General features: G+C 40.8%; 1 protein-coding gene across 4 annotated transcripts in view; it reads right to left on the reverse strand.

Moving 5' to 3' along the window:
- KANSL1 (KAT8 regulatory NSL complex subunit 1) overlaps window positions 1-20825 on the reverse strand; it is a 169617-nt gene that overhangs the window by 7238 nt on the left and 141554 nt on the right. For 3 of the 4 annotated variants that reach the window (XM_032615015.1, XM_032615016.1, XM_032615014.1), the window contains 4 exons: window positions 10896-11067; window positions 2224-2406; window positions 1557-1745; window positions 1073-1221 (listed from right to left, as the gene is read on the reverse strand). In XM_032615015.1, coding sequence (XP_032470906.1) covers window positions 1073-1221; window positions 1557-1745; window positions 2224-2406; window positions 10896-11067 — 693 coding nt within the window. The remainder of the gene's footprint in view (window positions 1-1072; window positions 1222-1556; window positions 1746-2223; window positions 2407-10895; window positions 11068-20825) is intronic. The other variant, XM_032615018.1, reaches the window with a different exon arrangement.

Raw genomic sequence — 20825 nt, forward strand, 5'->3', positions numbered from 1 at the left:
GTATAAGTCACCCCTGTAATGCCGCAACCTAGGCTCACTTTGTGCAGCGTGATGGTAAGAGAACTAGCTCTGCAGTCAGACTGCCTGGGTTTGAATCACAATTACACCCTCACAAGTCACCTCACTTTATGCAGCTTACTTAACCTTGGAAAGACTCAGTTTCCCTACCAACAAAATGGGAATCTTTTATACCACCTACGCCTCAAAGGGCATTCATTAAAGGATTGAATGAGGTAACACACATAATGCACTCAGCGCTGACACAACAAACATTACAGTTGTGTCGTTTTATTTTTTACTATCTCCATTATTATTATCATTACTGTATAAAGGACCCTTTTAGTGGGCACAAAGCAGCTACAGGTGTATGTGTTCAAGGAGGCACTTACTGAGTAATTAAAACACTAGAATGATATTAATGTCTGGAATGGCCGTGCAAGCAGCTTTCGGGGTGGAGTGTGGTACCGCAAAAGCGGATCAGGGGCCAAAGAGCCTGCCGTTATGAGCACACTACATGTCAGTACTCCCAGCGTGGCCTGCTGGATCTGTAATTCTGCTCTGTACGTAAAAAACATGGGCTCTATGTCCCACTTCCCTTGCAAGCACCCTAACACACCCAGCGTTTATTCTCACCACTCCAGCTCCACTCCCCAGGAGGGTAAAAACAAGGAAATCAAAAGTCTCCAATGCCCACAGGCATCTCTCTTCTATCCCTCCTCTCATGTTTACTTAGCCCAACAGAGCTAGAGTCATGATACTGTTGAGTTCTGTGTGAAACACAGTCCCACGCATCCTGAATAGTCATAGATCACCCAAGAGTTTGTCTCTGCATCAAGCTTTCTATGGCTGGCTCAGCTCAGATCCATGTCTACTGTGAGAAACAACTCAAGGAAAACAATGTAACAGAGGATCAAATAGCACCACTTTGACTTGAAAAAGACAAATACGCCAAGATGAGTCGAGTCCCCATAACTGCCCTGGCCCTTACAACCCTCTCTCTACACTGTCCTCCAGACCCACTGGAACGAGCTGTCACTGCAGAGGGGCTGTCCAACTCCAAGCAGGTACTTACAGACGTGCTGGCTGTAACCTGTGGACTAGAGCTGGTGGGTGCAGAGGTGTCTGATGACGCGGAGAGCTGTCGCACCAAGGGACTGTGTGGTGGATGGTGGGTGGCCGCCAAGTAGCTCGAACTGCTCAGGTCCGTGTGATGCTTCAACACTGCAGAAGTCAACAGAAAAGAGGAATACGTGGCTACCTCAACCTGTTCTACTTCCAGCACAAGCCAGGAATGCCAGCAATATGCAGTAAAGGCAAAAATGCTTTCTAAGCCTAAAGGATAAAAAGATGAAGCAAACTGGTTGACGGGAGGTAGGGATGGAGCAGAGGTTGCTACAGAGTAAGAAGTGACCTACACTTAGAAGCAGTAGGGGCCCTCTACTCTGCCTTCCTAGAAAGTGAAGGACAAAGCTAAGGGCAACTATAAGAAGCCCAGGCTGCCCCAGAAAGCCCTGAGCAGGTGCAAACGAAGGCAGAGGTGCCGGGCCTGGCCCTACCTTCACTTCTCTCGGATGAATGGTCTCGCAATCTCATTTTGCTGTGGTTTGGGTCATGCACGGGTGGCGGCGGGTTGAGCGAGCGCTCTGCTTTGGGCGCTGTCACTCGCTCCACCATAGGCACGGCCCCCACATCGTCTAAGTGCTGCCTGTGGGTCCTGTCAGGCCGGGTTTGGTGATGGGACAGCTCTGAAGAGGGGAACAGAAAAAGAGCTGTGAAACACCTCCTCTCAATCTTTTCTTATTTGAGTTCCGAGCTCTTGAGTTCTCTCTAGGTCAGTGATAGACACCCAGGGCAGCAGGACAGTCCTCTGGGACTGACGCTTCTGGCAAATAACACACTGGCCAAAACAGACCAGGGAGCCCACGGGGCTCTCAACCAGAAAAAAGTGACACCAGACTACAGAAGACAGCCTGCCCACAGATGGACCCAATGCCATGGAAAGTTGGCTGTTCACTGAGCCCCAAGATACATGGTGTCTGGAATAGCTTTCACAGTCCATCCGAGAGCATCTAAGACAAGTAGGAAAAGAAGACTGTGAGCTGAATTTACATCAGTCAACTGCTTCTCCCAACCCCGACACAGTGCCATGGCCATACCAGTAACCTAAGAACATAAAAGGAATAGGAAAGTAATTGGAGGACTCTCTGGACCCCTGAAACTTACTGGCTGTTGTCAGGAAGGAGTTGACCAACTTGTGCCTGTCTTTACGAGTTGGATCAGGGAGACTGCCTGGCATGGGTGCTCTGTGCTTAAGTGAAAACTTTTTTGGAGGTTTGATTTTGTCAAAAGGTTTGTTCTGCCATTGAGATTTCAGCATGCTCTGGAAGTGCAGGCTTGTGGGAACATCTGCAAGAAACACAAAACACTGCGGTTTTAGTCCAGACACCTGGGCTCTGGGCTCTTCTCTCACAAAGTGAGGTGTGTTCACAGCAACTCTAGGTCACCGGTGAGTGAGACCCACACTGCACCCTTCTTTTATTTACCCAGTGGCAGGATGACCCAAGCAGGGCAAGCACTGTCAAGTGGAAGATCTGTTTATTGGAACTTTACTGAAGGTCATTCTTTTATTCACAGACAAGTCACTGTTGCCTTTTATTTGCAAGTTCTACACAAAGAAATCTAAAATACCTTTTGTTAGATTGATGAACTTTTCTTTGTTCCTGTGTTCCACCAAGTCTGTTAATTTTATTGGTTTGAAAGATTGATAAACATCCTGTTCTTATTCTTCTAGAAACTGAAATATTTCAACCTACTTCTTTCTATCAACATAAAGTTAATCAGGATATATTCACTCAACAACTACTTACCGTCTATTATTTTATCAGACACTGTACTGGGTACTACATCTTCCCCTAAATAAGAACTATACTATTCTCCCCCCTCCTTCCTCCAGACCCTCACCACCTCCCACCTGGGGATTACCTAGGTTTTTAAGTGGATTAGTTAATATTCAATATCGTGAATTAATCTTTTAGACTTAATTATAATTTTTTAACCTTCTTTGGGGGTTCACCACTGTTTCTTGCATCTTTCCATTTTGTTAGTTTCCTCTTTTATTTTCCTAAGAATGTGGCCTTGAGTAATTTCTTTAGAAATAGTATTTCTAGATTAAAACTAGTTTTCTCTCAGACTTTAAAGCTATTACTACAGTGTCACCAATGAGATGGAATATGACTCATTCACTTGTAGGTGCTCTGTTTCTTCCTTTAAACTTTTATTGGGGGTTTAAGCTTGTTGTGGTGCTCTACAGGTCAGTTTGGGGAGAACTCTAACACTGAGTCTTTCAGTCAGTGAGCGTGGTACACCTCTCCATTTATTTAGGATTTCTTTAATTTTCTCTCATCAGTGTTAGGTAGTTTTCATTGTACAGTTCTTTAAAAAAAAAGTTATTTATTATTAATTAATTATTTAGCTAGCTGCGCCAGGTCTTAGTTGCAGCACGTGAGATCCAGTTCCCTGACCAAGGATCAAACCTGAGCCCCTGCATTGGAGTGTGGAGTCTTAACCACTAGGCCGCCAAGGAAGTCCCCACTGTACAGTTCTTTTTTTGTGTGTGTGTGTGTGTACAGTTCTTATACATATTTTGTTAATTTGATATTTTTGATGACATTATACATGATAGCACTTTTAAAAATTTCAATTTATAATTGTTTACTGCTAGTATGTAGAAATACAGTAATTTTTAATATAGTGACCTGTATCCTGTGATCTTGCTAAATCCATTACGAAGTTTTTGTTTGTTGTTGTGTTGTCCTTAGAATTTTCTACATACACAAGTATGTCACTTACAAAAAGCTGTTTTACTTTCTAATTTGTATGCCTTTTATTTCTATTTCTTGTCCTATTATTCTGGGTAGAACCTCTAGTGGCAATCTGAAACTTATATTTTTCCTTTTTATAGTCTCATTCTGAAACTTCACCACCATGGATACAGGTGTGGGTCTTTTTTCAGGGTTCTGAAAAACTTTCCATGGTCCTTTTTAATCTGAAGACCAGAACATCTCTCTTTAGCTCCCAATGCCTCCTGGGAATCATTAACTACCTGGGACACAGTCAAAGTCCAAGCCCCTGGGACTTCCCTGGTGGCACAGTGGTTAAGAATCCGCCTGCCAATGCAAGCGACGTGGATTCGAGCCCTGGTCTGGGAAGATCTCACATGCCATGGAGCAACTAAGCCTGTGCGCCACAACTACTGAGCCCACATGCCACAACTACTGAAGCCCACGTGTCTAGAGCCCGTGCTCTGCAACAAGAGAAGCCACCACAATTAGAAACACTTGCATCACAACAAAGAGCAGCCCCTGCTCGCTGCAACTAGAGGAAGCCCAGGCACAGCAACGAAGACCCAATGCAGCCAAAACTAACATAAATAAAACAAATTAAAAAAAAAAAAAAGGTCCCAGCCCCTGAGTTCATACCCGCTGCTGTAGCAAAGAATGAAACACCACCACTTTATGGAAAAGGGGAAAAATCCAACCTAGCTATATTCCAAAACAAGTCCAAACTTATCACCCAGGCAAATGCCCAGGTCCCATCCTTAGTTCTGTGTCCTTTTTCATTGTGGGCAAAGAACCTTCCCCTACCAGCTCCTACCCCATAGGAGTTTACTCAAAAGCATGTGCTTTGGGCTCCCCTTTTTTCTAGTTTTATTTCTTCACAGTTATCCTGTTTGTTTTCCATCTTTCAAAAAATCACTCCAAACTCTATTCACCAATGGCATGCCTTCTTTTTTTCAGAATTGTCAGAGGTTTTATTTAGTGTATTTTCTAAACATTATTGGGGTTTTGGTGCCCAGGGATCTGATGTGCTTAATCTGAGCTAGGAATGGGGGGCAAAGAAGAGGGGAATAAATTAACATTTACTAAACCCATTATACTGTGGCTGGCACTGTGTATTACTTAATCTTCGTAACAATTCCATGATGTAAACATTACTATGCTCCCTTTAAAGCTAAAAAACAGATCGAGAAAGGTGAATTAACTGTCAAGGTTACACAGTTTAGTAAGTAACAAGCAACATTCAAACTCAGGTCTGTAAAATCCTAAAACCTATATTCTTAGCCACTACACCATGAAATTATTCTTTGGCCCAGAGAATGGAGCAGTTTAATCCTGGCGTGAAATCTGATATTTCTCAAATTATTCCTAAGGAACTGGAGAGTACAGGATATTTTTCAAAAGAGTTCTGCAGTGTAAAAAAGAAACTCCTTCCTATAGCATAGACCATGTATTTCATGACACTTCAAAGAACAAGATAAATCTCTGGGAACAGTGCTATCTCCTGAAATTTTTCCCCATAATCATTCTTTCTTTTCTACACTTAAAAACAAATTCACCTATCCCAAACCTTAACATAAATATATCAGCTTTCAGCCAGGCCAACGATATCAGAGCTCATTGTACTCCCAGCCCTTAGATCCCACCCAAGGCCCTCAATAAAATGGTTTGATTATCCCACCCCCCAAAGGTCAAATGTTAAAAAAAAAAAAAAAAAAAAAGATCTCCCAACTAAGAATTAAGTTTAGAGGTATTAATGGTAAAAATTCCTTGCTCTAACTCAGAGTGGTTGGGGAAAAGTATATAGGAAATAAAGCATCGTCTAGCGGAATTCTGAAAGCTGGGCTGAGCTTGAAGGTATAAAGAAGGCTCAAGAAGTGGAAGAGCACCTCCTCTACATCCCAGGATACCCCCTGGTCAGCAGGAGAATTATTCCCCCTTGGCAAAGGCTGGTTTTTTTTTGTTTGTTTTTTTTGGCCATGCCACGCAGCATGCAGAATCTTCCCTGAGCAGGGATCGATCCCCCTGCATTGGGAGTATGGAGTCTTAACTACTGGACTGCCAAGGAAGCCTGCAAAGGCTGTTTAATGGGACTACAAAAGCATAGTAGTTTCACTGTCTTTTCCTTTTATTTTCCACAGTCACTGTGCTCCCAAACCTGAAAATTAAGCCAGGGAGAAAAGGAAATAGGATATGGTTATGGTGGAAATAAGTAGTCCTAAACACGGGTCCTCGTCCCATCACTGAGTAGGAGAAAACAAGAACAAATCACTTAGCTGGGCTTTAGCTTCATCTGTAAAATGAGGCAGCAAGACTTGATCAGAGCTGGTAACATCCTAGCACACATGCTCTAGCTCTCTCCTCTTCTGTCTGCTGCAGGCACAGGCTACTCGCAACATTCTTTCTGTTGTACCCCAAGACCTTAGACCCATCTCAAATAATTAACTAGTTAATTAAATCCATACAGACAACATCAATCAATTCGAGTTAAGCACGAGAGAAAATACATTTATATGTTATTGCTAGACCAGATGACTACTGATCTCTCAACTCTAACATGTTAAATCAATGAGTCTTCAACTAAAACTCCACTGCCCTCACTTAAATGCTCTGAAGCGGAAGCTGGCACAGTGTAGACCACTACTGCCTTGTGCTCTGGAACTGAGGTACTAAGCAGAACCAAGAGCAATTTCCCCTATAAGCCCATTGAGTAAGCAGTTAGGGATAATAACAAACTGTTTAAGGGACTCAGGCTGCTAGAAGTTTGCTGTGTTTTAACTGCTTTTATATGAGTAAAGAGAAACTCAAGTTAAACCCCCCAGTCAGTGAACAAAAATGATCTCTTAGGAATTGCTGGTCTGAGTTCCTGTTCTGAGTAATAACACCTGGGATCTACAGAGCTACAACTCTGAAACAGATTGGATATAGAGGACCTGAAAGTAAGCAAAGAGTTGTAAAAATGCAAGAGAACACAGTAGAGACCCATTCAGCTAGAGGACTCCACACACTGCATACCTGCATAGGTCATGGCTATTAAAGTATATTATCAAACAGGAAGGTGCAGATCAATGACAGGAAACATCATCTTAGGTTACTATTTCCTCAAACAAAATGAAAAGACTTTAACTTCAGGCCCACCAGGGTCTGACACTCCAAGATTAACCTGTTTTACTCATTACTTTCCACCATTTTCTCAAGAACACTTTCTGGTGGTGTTTTGTAATGCTCACTTCCTCCTCCTGCTGGTAAGGTACAGTGGCCTCATGTATACAGCTAATTGTCTTGGCAAGCTCTCTCAAGAGCATTGATCTTCACAGCCAGCAGGTGGTGCTCTTACTAAGCACAAACCTAAATCTAAACATTCTTTTCCCCAAGGTTATATACATCCTCTGCATTTCAAGCTAAGGATTAACTGGCTTGATTAAGTGAGGTAATAAGGAAACAAGCTCCTCTTTCTGGAGTACTAAAGGGTTATCACACCCTAATGTCTCCACCTTCCAGTCAGGCAGTAGTTCCTCAAATTAATGGTAGTGGCTGAGGTGTGGCAAGATGGAAGATAGAACTCTAAGATTAAGAGCTGCAGTTGGTTCCCATCCTCACAAAGTACACAAACTGGTTAGGAAACATTAGTAAAACTCTACACGAAAATGAAAAGCTGGAAGTCCCGCCGTCTTTTAAATACAGTCTAGAGAAGAGGCTGCAAAGGGGTGGCACAGAAGTCAGGTGTGGAGCACGTCTGACTCACACAGGGGTGCTGGCTGCTAGTCTTCACCATTACTCACTATTCTACACAGAGATATTTGGGGCATCTCAATACTTTAGGAGGCGCTATTCACGTCTTTGTGGCCCTGGGAATCTTCCAGTTTACAAATAGATAGCATTCTGAATGTGGCAGTTGGTTGGATCAAGTCAAAATTATCCCGATAGTCACAATATTAGATACACTAATTAGGCCCCCGAATCAACCCACAGAAAGTCTTAATTTATCCATAGGCAGATATGTTAACCATTCTACTTGGTATATATACTATTCCCCTGTACAGTCTCATAAGTAAGAGTTTAATGACCAACTCGCTTGTCCAAACCCCAATGTCATGGTTAGGAGGGGTGTGTGTGTGTGTACACGTGTGTGTGTCAGAGAGAGGGGAGAGAAGGGGGAAAGGCAGGAGGGGGGAAAGGCAGGAGGGGGAAAAAGTGGTGGGGGAGACAAGACAGACACAGAGAAACGGCAGGCAGGAAAATGAAGACCACAGAGACCACAGAAAGGGGTCTCCTTCCTTTCCCCCTCATTTGCTACCTATAGTTGCTTGGAATGGAATGGAGTGGGGAAGTGTAAGGGCAGCAGTCAGATTTATAGATACGATGCAGTCAGAAGAAGAGAAAGTGTTAATAGAGAATGGGTACCTCCTAGTAGAGATGCTGAATGATGGAACAGGAGACGCCAGGCAGGTGTTTCAGGCATATCTGATCGGGGGATGGGAGACAGAATTCACAACTATACATGGTAATACTGCTGACAAAGGAATGATCAGCATATTTATCAACTGATATTCAATGAGTATGGAAGAGACCTTATCAGATATAACTATAGGCTTCAGCCTTCTTTATTCAAATATGAGACCATACAATTCAATATTGTAATCCTGAGAGAGTAACTCAAGAAATGTTCCCAAATCATCCTGGTGTCTCTGTCTGTAGCTAGAGTCTGGAAACAGGTAGAAACCTGACTTCTCTTAATATCCTGGCTGGGGAGAAACATGAACTATAGTGAAAAGAAGGACAGGTATCAGATGACCTCGGTTTGAATTCTGGAGCCTTCTACATTAGCTATGTAGCCTGAGATAAACCACAACCTCTCTAAGCCTATTTCTTGATCTGTAAAACTGAAGTAACTTTATAAGATTACTGAGAGAAGCAAATGAAACAAGTATAAGAAAAGTGCTTGTAAACTATAAAACACTATATAAATATTATCTTAAGTTATATAAGTTATAATCCAAATGGCAAGAAAGGGTAAATGTCAATGACTCTGGAATCTGAAGTACAGAGGAGGATGTTGTAGTGTTTTCTACTCATCATGTTCTAAAGTTTATTTACTGCTCCACCACTCCTGACCTAAGCCCCTGCCTAGCCTGCTATCCATATGTTTCAAGTTCTCTAAATATTTCCACTCTTACTAGAAGTCATGTGGCAGCAAGAATATTATACCATGCCTTTCTTACAGTTGAAGGGAGTCATGATAAGGCTTGGAGTAGCTCAACAGATTTAGGTGACCAAGAAAGAATCCAGTCATTTGAAGAACAGATAAGGAATGAGGGGATTACAGTCATCTAATGTTTGATCAATTAGAAGATGGGATTCTCCAGGATAGTTTATCAGTAATGACTGTTTTTATAAATAAAGTTTTATTGAAACAGCCACACCCACTTGCTTATACATGGTCTACGACTGCTTTTGTGCTATATGGGCAGAGTTGCCTAGTTACAACATAGACTAAACCTAGCCAGTATGATCCATAAAGCCTAAATTATTTAGTATCTGCCCTTTTATGAAAAAGATAATATACTACTGATGCTAGAAAAAACTTGGGTTTTCTTCTCATGCCAATAAGTAAATCTTACATCCCATATAATCCACATTCCCCAGACTCCTATTTTAGTTATCCTCCTTTCAAAAACTTGTACAGACTATCTGTAAGGTGCTATGAAGGATAGAGCAGGAAGAAAAACATGGTCCCTTATCCCGAGAGAACTTAAAATTTAACTAATGGAAAATAAGGTCATAAACAGCCATCATATAAGCCATAACACACAGATACAATAACACAGTGATTCAAGAGGGGCCAGATCATGAGATTATTTGCAAATCAGTGAAACAAATCCAGATTATGAAAACACTGGCTTCCTGTAGTCTATAGAACAGTTTTCAACATTTTTGCTCATGTACCCCCACCATTTGAAATGTAATTTTTTATTTTTTAAATTAAAAAATTTTTTTGGCCACACCGCGAGGCTTGTGGGATCTCAGTTCCCCGACCACGAATTGAACCCGGGCCCTGAGCAGTGAAAGCATGGAGTCCTAACCACTGGACCGCCAGGGAATTCCGAAATATAGTTTTTAATAAAATCATAAACTCAGACAGTTGTAAAGGCTGTATTTTCTAGAATACTACATGCATTAAAGATATTTATTTATACCAACACCTCAGCATGTACATATATAATATTTACTTTAACTAAAAAAAATCTTTTACACCTACTTATTCAATCAGACTACAGTCACAGTAAAATCTAATTTCAGTTGTTAATTCTTTCTCTTTTTAAAACTTAAATACTGTACAGTTGACGTGCAATATGTTAGTTTCAGGTGTAAGTTATTAATTCTCTAAATATTTATTCTAAGGTGACAGAAAAGGCAGAGAATCTTGCCTTAAGTTATATACAAAAAAATAATGTACCTCCGTCTTCATTATTTTTTATTCAAAACTTTCTTTTACTTAATTCCCACAGGATTCTTCTTCAGGAGCCATGAACTCTGAAATGGTTCGTTTGGTGTCCCTACTGCCCAAGGTTTTTATACTCTGGGGGGCAAGACCCACAGCAAGACTCAATATGGGTAAGAGGAATGACTTTCATGTAGTGGGAGAAAAGCAATTATGAAAAGGGAGGTGGAAAAGGAAAACTGGCAGACATGGAGGCTTATCAGGTAGATCAACTTAGCAGCGCTGCCCATGCTGTTTTACATCATGGCACACATAGATAATACATTTTTTAAGACAGACTCTGTATAACAGACCAGGCTCCAAGCGTTGTGGCTGGAGGCAACTGTCCTAGCCTCACCATTTGAAGTGTTAGGGGAATTTCTCTCTTCGCAAGCTGCAATGTTTTAGTGGCACATTCCGGTCTGGGAGATCTATTTGCAAAATTCTAAGAGAAGACTTTGTTGACAGCAATACCTTGACAGTACCTGGGGGTTGTACCAGAATCTTGGCCGACTTTCTTTCACTTTGAACCCTTCAAGTCTCACGTATTAGACTTTATATTATGTAGACTTTCTTACCATCTGGAAATGCTAGAACCGGGTGAACACAAGAATCCAACTGGGAAAGGCGTTCCAACAGAGGGGCTTCATAGTGGATTTCTGGAGGCGTGGTACTGGCACTGCCTGAGCCGCACAATGCACAGGAGGGGTTCACATCACAGCCAGAGCGCACTGTGCTGTTCCGGTGAACCTGTGAAAAGTCAGACAAAACTGACAATTCAGTGTCTGATAAAAACCCAGCTCCCCATTCAGTATCCCAAAGATTCAAAAGGCCCTCTCTAGGGACTTCCTTGGCAGTCCAGTGGTTAAGACTCCGCACTTCCAATGAAGGGGGGCACGGGTCCGATCCCTGGTCGGGGAACTAAGATCCTGCATGCCGTGCAGTGCGGCCGGAAACAAAAAATCATTATGATGTACACCTGAAACTATATAATCTTATATGTCCATTATACCTCAATAAAATAAGAAATAAAAGTGACCTGCAAGCTAAAAAAAAAAAAAAAAAGGCCCTCTCTAGATACATATATGACACCAAACAAAAAGTGTGACCAGTTTGTTAAAAGATTTCCATTTCTCCAACACATTAACCTTCAAAGTAATTAAGTAAACCTGCTTCTTCTCCAATGAAGACATCAAGTTATGTGAAGCCCTTAGGTGCTTACCAAGAACACTTTACAAAACCTGTATGTTTCTACCACCTTGATGGTTTTCTACCATCTACTAAGGTGAATAGCTGGCTCCAGATTTCTGGCTGGAACATGACTTTGCCCTCTTCAGCAACTTCATCCACCTAAGAGCCATACTAATGAATAACCAACCATACCTCTCCTGTTCTTTTCAAATCTCCTGCTATAAAAAGACTTCCAGGTGGCCTGAAACGACACGGAAAATTTCCGTGGACTACACAGAACTCATTAGCTACTCTTTAACCTAGCCTAAAAATCTACTGTTATAAAGCTCATACTTAAGTAATGAAAATGAATTTGGGGTGGTGAGTGTTCATACACACAGTCTTTGTGTTAGACTAACTCCAACGGGATAGAAATCATTTTCATTAAACTTCCTTTGTATACATGTTAGCAGGATAAGAAATACCTCTCCAGCTAAGTCCACAGTCAAAAATAATCACAGTTGGGCTTCACTGGTGGCGCAGTGGTTGAGAGTCCGCCTGCCAATGCAGGGGACACGGGTTCATGCCCCGGTCCGGGAGGATCCCACATGCCGCGGAGCGGCTGGGCCCGTGAGCCATGGCCGCTGAGCCTGCGCGTCCGGAGCCTGTGCTCCGCAACGGGAGAGGCCACAACAGTGAGAGGCCCGCGTACCGCAGAAAAAAAATCACAATCAAAAATAATCTAAGTCTTCAAAAGATTTAATTCTGTTAAAAACAAAATGGGATTTTTATGATTTTGTGCTTTGAGGAGAAAACTTCAGGTCATGCTGAATGCAGGATCCCTAGGTTCTTGTGTTAGGATGAACATGTCTGGCATTTGCCAAATCATGACCACAAAAAAGTCATCTGGGTAGCAAGCAGTCCTAGAAGAAGGGACTTGTCTGTGGAATGACACTATGACAAGGAATGCTAGGAGCAAGGGTAGTATCATAATAAAGACAAAAGTGTAGCATCAAAACTCTGTAACAACTGCAGAGAGGTGCATTTAGTTTCACCACACCCAACTCTTGAAAGCTGTTTGCCTTCACAGACATGCACAGAAGAAAGATAAATATGAGAACAATGCGGTCTTTATCAACATTCCCCAACTGCCTCCTTCTTGCAGCGACATAGATGGGTGGCATTCAAAGAAGGCCCTGTGAAGGTTAGACTGGGCAACTTAAGAATACGCTAAAGTAAAAGTATTCTAATAAGCTGCAATTGTACATGCCTTTGAAAGGAAATTATACCAACTAAACACACACTTCTGTAGACATTAACTGGTACTGTTTTGGGAAAAAATACCTCTTGCAACCTATTTAACCAGGGCTGGCTTTCTGGGGGAGGTAACATTTTGAGGCAGAGAGAGAGAGGGGCCTACGTTGGCAGGGACAAAAACCACAGACTGCACAGGAGATGAATGGGAGGATTTAGGTAATCAGAATCCAAAAATGGCACCATAAATTTAAACACTGACAAGATTATAAAAAATATAAAAATCAGAATAAGAAATCTTAAAAGGGAGGTATATTTTCTCCTCATAAATTAACCCATGACATCAATTAGCTCTCCAAGTGGGCAACGCACAGCATTCCATTTTATAGACTGGATGTAGAGTAAAAACGATATGCCAAGAGGAACAAACTAGGAGAAAGATTAAAATAAAAACTGAAATTACCAAAAGAAAAAATACATGCTAGAAACAGCAAATTTAAGAACTGCTCTTTGGGAGTTTTTTTCCCGCCTCTTCCCAAACCCACCTCAAGAATGGGTTAGATAGGAACAGAGCAATTAATTAGATAAACTGTAAGACTGGCCTAATAAAGAGAAAAAAGGAAAAAATGCAAACATATAAGAACTCCTCAAAAAAGTACTAGTTAATCGATAAACTGGATACAATAGTGTAGACACATACACACAGCCAAGTTAAAATAAAAATAGTCTTGACATAATGTTATCCAAATAAAACACTAACATGTAGAGAGATGCAGAGAGAAGGAGGACAGAGGAATGTGCAAGAAACCACTGACGTGGTTATGATGGTGGGGAGGAGATTAAGGAGAGCTTTCATTTTCCACATTATGCATTTCTATAATGCTTAAATGTTACAATTTTTATATTCCATCTAACTGGAGAATACAATACACATGCCTTAAATAAAGGTAGGGGCTCAGACTAGTCTTGTGTCCTCAGTGAAGTCTTTAAAAACACTGAAGAACAGATAATTTCTATTCAATTAAAATGGCTGGTGCTAGCATAAAGAAATTAGATTTGTAGGGCTTCCCTGGTGGCACAGTGGTTGAGAATCTGCCTGCCAATGCAAGGGACACAGGTTCGAGCCCTGGTCTGGGAAGATCCCACATGCCGCGGAGCAACTAGGCCTGTGAGCCACAACTACTGAGCCTGTGCGTCTGGAGCTTGTGCTCCACACGAGAGGCCGCGACAGTGAGAGGCCCACGCACCGCGATGAAGAGTGGCCCCCACTTGCCCCAACTAGAGAAAGCCCTCGCACAGAAACCAAGACCCAACACAGCCATAAATAAATAAATTTTTTTTAAAATGAGTTTTCATCAGAATTAGATTTCTTTAGTCCTCTTAGAAAAATAGAATTGATTTAAAACCTGATAAAAAGTATGTGCACACATACTTACACACCAATCTTACTTTTGAATGAAAAACTGTGAAGTGTTAATAGAACCTAGAAGTATATAAAAATATCTTAATTTATTAAGAGATAAATTTGGGGAATTTTTTTGAAGGACAGTTCAGGCAACTTTAAATATACACACACAGAATTAAGATGCCAAATTATACACATGTATTTGTTTATTTATTTGTTTATTTTTAAAACCACAAAAAAATAAAAACAACCTACCATGAGCAAGTGGGATTTATTCCTGGATATCAAAAGTATTTGATATTAGGACATCAATTAATACAATTTCACACTGCCCATTCAACATCTCCACTTAGATGTCTTAACAGGCATTCAGAGTTAGTGAGTTAACACTAAGCTCCTAACTCTTCCCAACTTCCAGTTGCTCAATCGTAAACCCTTGGACTCATCCTAAACTCCTTTATCATACCCCAAAACCAATCATGAAATCCTATCATCTCTGCCTTCTAAATGTATCCAGGATCTGACCACTTCATACCACCTCAACTGCAGTCACTATCTTTTCTCATATGGGTTTCTTAAATAGCCTCCAAACTGGTCTTCCTGCTTGTCCCTCCTTCCAGTTATTTGACACAGTAGTTGATGTAATCTTGTTTTACAACCTCAGTCAGACCATGCCAGTCCTCTGCTCAAAACCTTCCAATGGCTCATCTCATGAGGAAAAAAAGCCAAAGTTCTTGCACTGGTACACACAAAGCCCTATACCATCTGTCACTTCTATCCCCTCTCCGACTTCATTTCCTGCTTCTCTCCTAGCTCACGCTACCAGTTCCTCTGACTTCCTTGTTCCTTCCCCAAAATGATAGGCAAACTTCCTGATCACAGGCCCCTGCACTTGGCTCTTCTATTAGCTCCATAGTCATTCCCTCACCTCAGGTGTTTTTCTCAAGTGTCATCTTCCTAAAAATAACTTTTATTTAGAAACATACAAGTGACCAAAGAGTCTATCTATTCTTGACTATAACAACAATAAAAAAAAATACTGGAATAAGTTTAACTAGAAATTTTAAGCACAAAGCTTAAAGCTATTAATTATTAATATTCTACAAATTAATCCATAATCTTAAACTCAGTAGGTTTTTGGTATAGAAGAGAGAAGAGGCAAATGTAACTTAAATAAACTACAAACTGGAAGAATAAATGCCAAGGGGAAAAGTTCCCAGAAATTTTCTGATAAGCAAAGGCAGACAGGAGTGATATGCCCTACCACATTTTAAAAGTTACAGTAATTTAAAAAAATATGCTACTGGTTAAGGAACAGAAAAATTAATTAAAAAGAAAAAATAGACCAATATATATAACATGACAATTTAATGTTTAACACAGGCAATATTTCTAAATGAATTAACTAAAATAAAGCGTCAGGAGGAGATGACTTTTCCAATAAATGAATCAGGGAAATCAAGGTCTAGGGGGTGAGAAGAAGTTGGATTCCTACTTCACATCAAAATAAATTCCAAAGGTATTAAAGATTTAAAGATAAAACAAACATGTTTAAACTTTAAAGAAAAATTATGTGGCAACATACAGTAGTTAAAAGTATGGGCAGGGCTTCCCTGGTGGCGCAGTGGTTGAGAGTCCACCTGCCGATGCAGGGGACGCGGGTTCGTGCCCTGGTCCGGGAGGATCCCACATGCCGCGGAGCAGCTGGGCCCGTGAGCCATGGTCACTGAGCCTGCGCGTCCGGAGCCTGTGCTCCGCAACGGGAGAGGCCACAACAGTAAGAGGCCCGCGTAACGCAAAAAAAAAAAAAAAAAAAAAAAAAAAAAAGTGTGGGCAATAGGGCCAGGCTGTCTGGGTTTGAGCCCTAACTCTGCTGCTTACTAGCTGTATAACTTTAGACAAGTAATGGCTTCATCCATAATAACAGCTGCTTATCTGCTAAGGCTGTTTTGAGAATAAATATCACTTGGAACAGTGTCTGGTCTCAACTCTGTTATTTTTGTAGTCATACAAAGTACACTGTCTTCACTTATAATGGGGGGAGAAAAAAAAAAGACATCAACCATAAAGACCATCGATATCAAATTCTTGTTTCTTGTTAGTATGACCTCCTCAAATTTACTCATCTGTTATTAAAGGATCAATAATGCCAATTTCATGGGATTGTGGGAAATGTAATATGATTTCTCAAACTATTAAAACACTACACAAATGCTAGCTAAATTAGTATATGTCAAGGTTTCTCAACAACAGCACCACTGACACTTTGAGCTGGATCATTTTTTTGTTGGGAGGAGATGTCCTGTGTACTGTAAGTAAGTAGCAGCTTCCCGGACCTTTCTACTCATGGTGCAAGTAACACCTTCCTCCCCAACTTTTGTGACAACCAAAAATGACTACATTGTCAAATGTTTCTTGGGGGTGGGCAGGTGGGTCAAAGATCATTGAGAACCATGCGGCTCAGATTATGGTTATCCCTCCTAGTAAACTTCAACGCACAGGCTCCCATTAAATATTAATGGTGAGAGAGAAGAAAGGTCTCAAGACTACTGCAGTCAAAAGAACTCAACAGCAAAAAGAAAAAAAAAAAAAAAAAAAAAAAAAGAACAGCAAGCTTGAGGAGGCTTCCACTAATCAAAAATGACAATTTGAGCATAGAAAAGAATTTCAATGGCTTGAATAACTCAAATATGTTTAAGTCGATGACTTCATAATCATACACACACCCCCTCCACAAAGACTTTATTGATTGCCCTTGGAAGATGGCAGGAAATCAACTTATTGTTTGAAAATTGGTAGATAAAGTAACATGAATCATGCTTCTTTCTGCACAACCTGTACTTAAGGGTAAACCAGTAGTATAAAAGGGCATTTTTCTCTTATAGAATGCTCATATTTATCCTTTAGCCATAAACTAGAAAACCGGACAACACACAGTTTAAGACAGAAACAAATGAGGTAGCCTGTGACTGCCTTGGCTTTCTGCCTGGAGGCACACTGCAGACTGCACAGCAGGTGAGGGATTCTAAGCAGAGCGTGATGGTTTCATTGAGTTGAGGAAATACACTCCCAGAGACTGAAGTACAGAGGCTCAGGTGACTGGTAATTATGAGGCAGAATTCTTGAGAAGACGAAGCCATACAGAAAGAGCTCCAGAAATCTTCATGAGATTTCCTTGAGTGTTTGCTGAATACTAAGAAGCCCACGTACAGGGTGAAACTCCATCAGGTCAGGCAAAGAACAACGAAGGAGCTGTGAACTGAACAGTTCCCCGAGCTCACACAAGCAGGGAGACTTCTCCATTGCGACCAGCCAAGTGGCACAGAGCATTCAAAAAAGACCCCAGAAGATCCTGATTTACTAGTGGAGTTAAAGTAGGCTACTCTACACTCTCCCTAGTAAAGGAAAAACTGAACCTCAAGTAACTTACCTGCCAACAAAACAAAGCCTCTTTAAAGGAAGAAAATACAATCCCTATACTTCAACCACGTAAAATTAAACGCCCAACATCCAAAAAAAACATTGTTAGATGTGCCAAGAGGCGAGAAAGTTATACAACAGGGATATAATCAGAAAAATGTAAGCCACTGGATAAATAACTGGAATAACCCAGTTTTCTCAACAAATAAATTGCAAGGAAAAGGGGTATGATGGATAGTTTATAGCAAACCAACACTCTTATTGAGAACTAGAAAGTCCAGATTAAAAAAAAAAAAGCAAACTCAACTTTAAGATACAAGAGAAATGCTAAAGCAGTGACACTATCAAGAAGTCAAGATTTCAGAGAGCGTGTAGGACCATGAAGTGTGGAGCTGCTTCTTCCTGTGGACAATGGGTGATTCTGAGTGATGCTTAGAATTTGGTGCCTTGGTAGAGGGTCACTTCTGGGGACAGAGAAATGAGCAGAGATTCCGATGCTTTTGTAGGTCTGAAGGGACAACTTTAGAGACCTGAAGAGCCAAATTCCCAGTGAAAAGGAAGGACAGGAAACTAAGAATGACACATGTCAGATACTCCTGCTCCCAAGGCATTTGGAAAATTCTGAAGCTGTGATGGGCAGGAGGCTAAGAAGCTAAGCAGAAAGCCTCTGGAAAGTAGAGAGATTCTGGCAGGCTCACTTTGATGAGGAGACTACAATTAGAGTCCAGGATACATGAGGGGGAAGGGCACTGGTCATCGAATCAGGCTCTCATCTGGAAATGGGAGTAAGAAACAAGGCTATGCCCTAAGAATGGACCAGAGAGAAACAAAGCCTTATCAAAACTGTGACCCAGGGGAAGGGTAAGATGGGACGAAGTGAGAGAGTGGCATGGACATATATACACTACCAAACGTAAAACAGATAGCTAGTGGGAAGCTGCCGCATACCACAGGGAGATCAGCTCGGTGCTCTGTGACCACCTAGAGGGGTGGGATAGGGAGGGTGAAAGGGAAATGCAAGAGGGAGGAGATATGGGGATATATGTATAGCTGATTCACTTTGTTATAAAGCAGAAACTAACACATCATTGTAAAGCAATTATACTCCAATAAACAATACAAACAAAAAAAACTATAACCTAGCTGCAACTCAGCTCAGTGCCTAACTGCAGTCACGTTTTCAGCTCCCATTCTATATGCCTAGCAGGGGAAGGTGAATCTGTTCCAGGGAAAGAGAGCATCAGAGCTGCGAAAATCTTTTAAATATCCAACATTGACTCAAAACGAATTTGGCATCGTTATTAGACACACCAGAAGTGTGGATAAGAGAACCGGTAGATAGATTAATTGAGGAACAGAGGAAAAAAATAACAGGGAAATACAGAACAGAATGTACATGGCCGGTGATCAAATCCAACATACTTGTAATCAGAGGTCCACAAGGAGAGGAGAAGACAGAGAATATGGCAAGGGCAATGTTTGAAGAAATAATGGTTCAGTTTGTGCTAAAAATGATTAAAGACACTAATCCACAGACTTAAGAAACTGCAAAACCCAAGCTAAATGAAAACACAAAGAAAACAACATCCAAGCACACCATAAACCTGTTTAAATTGCAAGGGAAAAAATAAAGGGGAAGCCTATAAAATCAGACTTAAAAGACTTACTGGAATGTACAGACTTTATCTGTATCTTGATTCAAACAAACTTTAAAAATCATTTATGGAGTCTGGGTAATCTGAACAGAGGAGTCTCTGGTAACTGTAGGAATCACTGTTAAAGTCAAAAGCATTACCAGTGGCAAAAATCACCGACAATACTGAAGATGGTACTACCTGATTCAACCTTAAAATAGCCTAAACCTGCAATATGCAGAACTGTTAACAACAGTAGATTCTTTGACTTCGGTAAGTATTTCTTGGAAAGTAGACCCCTAAGGAACTTGTCTAAGATGATAATGAAAAAGGTAGAGATTCTGAAATTTGTGCCAAAACACTCATGGCTCACTTGGTATATAATAGTAAAAAATGAACTGTGGAATGGTTAAGCAAACCATGGCATCACTTCTTATGTGGCATCTAAAATGCCAAGTACACTGATATTAAGTATGTATATGCAACATAAAAATCAAGTGTATGTGCACAGCAATTAAAACAATCAATGCAAATACATAAGATAATGAAAGAAAATGTACAATCATTTGACTGACTTTTTTTTTGTTTTTACTTGTTTTATTTCATTTTTTTTTTTTTTTTGGCTGCACCGTGCAGCATGCAGGATCTTAATTCCCTGACCAGGGACTGAACCCATGCCCCCTGCACTGGGAGCACAGAGTCTTAATCACTGGACCGCCAGGGAAGTCGCTGACTGACCTTTTATTAGTTTATTTCCCTATAAACTTATTCAGACTATGTTTGAAAACAAAATGGGATCAGTAAATCAATGTTGCAAATAAAGTTTCTGTATTTTATATTTACTTTGGCATACTTAAAAAACATCTTCTTCATCTACTCATAATTTTAGAATGAGATTTTAAGAAATGGAAAACGTTGATGGTTAAAGCTTTCATTTTAAAATTTAAATTTCAGTATTGCCAAGTGTCCAAACATCACCTACAAAGAGATTACAGAGCAGGAAGCAGATGTTCTGAAATCCTTCTCTTGGAATCATAGTAATTCATGAGCATTCTTAATCAGTATTACTTTACCAAGGTTTCCTTGTCAAATAAGTTGGGGAAACAAAAGATTTTCTTTTAAACAAAAGGCTTCTAAGTCTTTAACGTCTTTTATGAATCTCTGAGTGGAGCATATATGGCATGAAGTGCTCTCCAAATTGATTCACCCATCACATTACACTGGTGGCAGATACTGCAAATTATTTAAGAGCTCATCACTACGTTGAAATCATGACAGTTACTATACCTGCTGCTAAATCCTGTTATTTAGTTCATTAATAAAGCAATTAATATACCACAAGTTTATATTTTAACAACTGTTTCAACATACTTAGTTTCCCCTATAATCCAATGTCTTTTACGCATTAAAAAAGTGTGGGATTTCCCTGGTGGTTAAGAATCCGCCTGCCAACACAGGTGACACAGGTTTGTTCCCTGGTCCAGGAAGACCCCACATGCTGTGGAGCAACTAAGCCCGTGAGCCACAACTACTGAGCCTGCGCCCTAAAGCCCGCGAGCCACAACTACTGAGCCCGTGTGCCACAATTACTGAAGCCCGCGCACCTAGAGCCCGTGCTCCGCAAC

This window comes from Phocoena sinus, chromosome 20 (assembly GCF_008692025.1).
Source record: "Phocoena sinus isolate mPhoSin1 chromosome 20, mPhoSin1.pri, whole genome shotgun sequence".
Lineage (NCBI taxonomy): Eukaryota > Metazoa > Chordata > Mammalia > Artiodactyla > Phocoenidae > Phocoena > Phocoena sinus.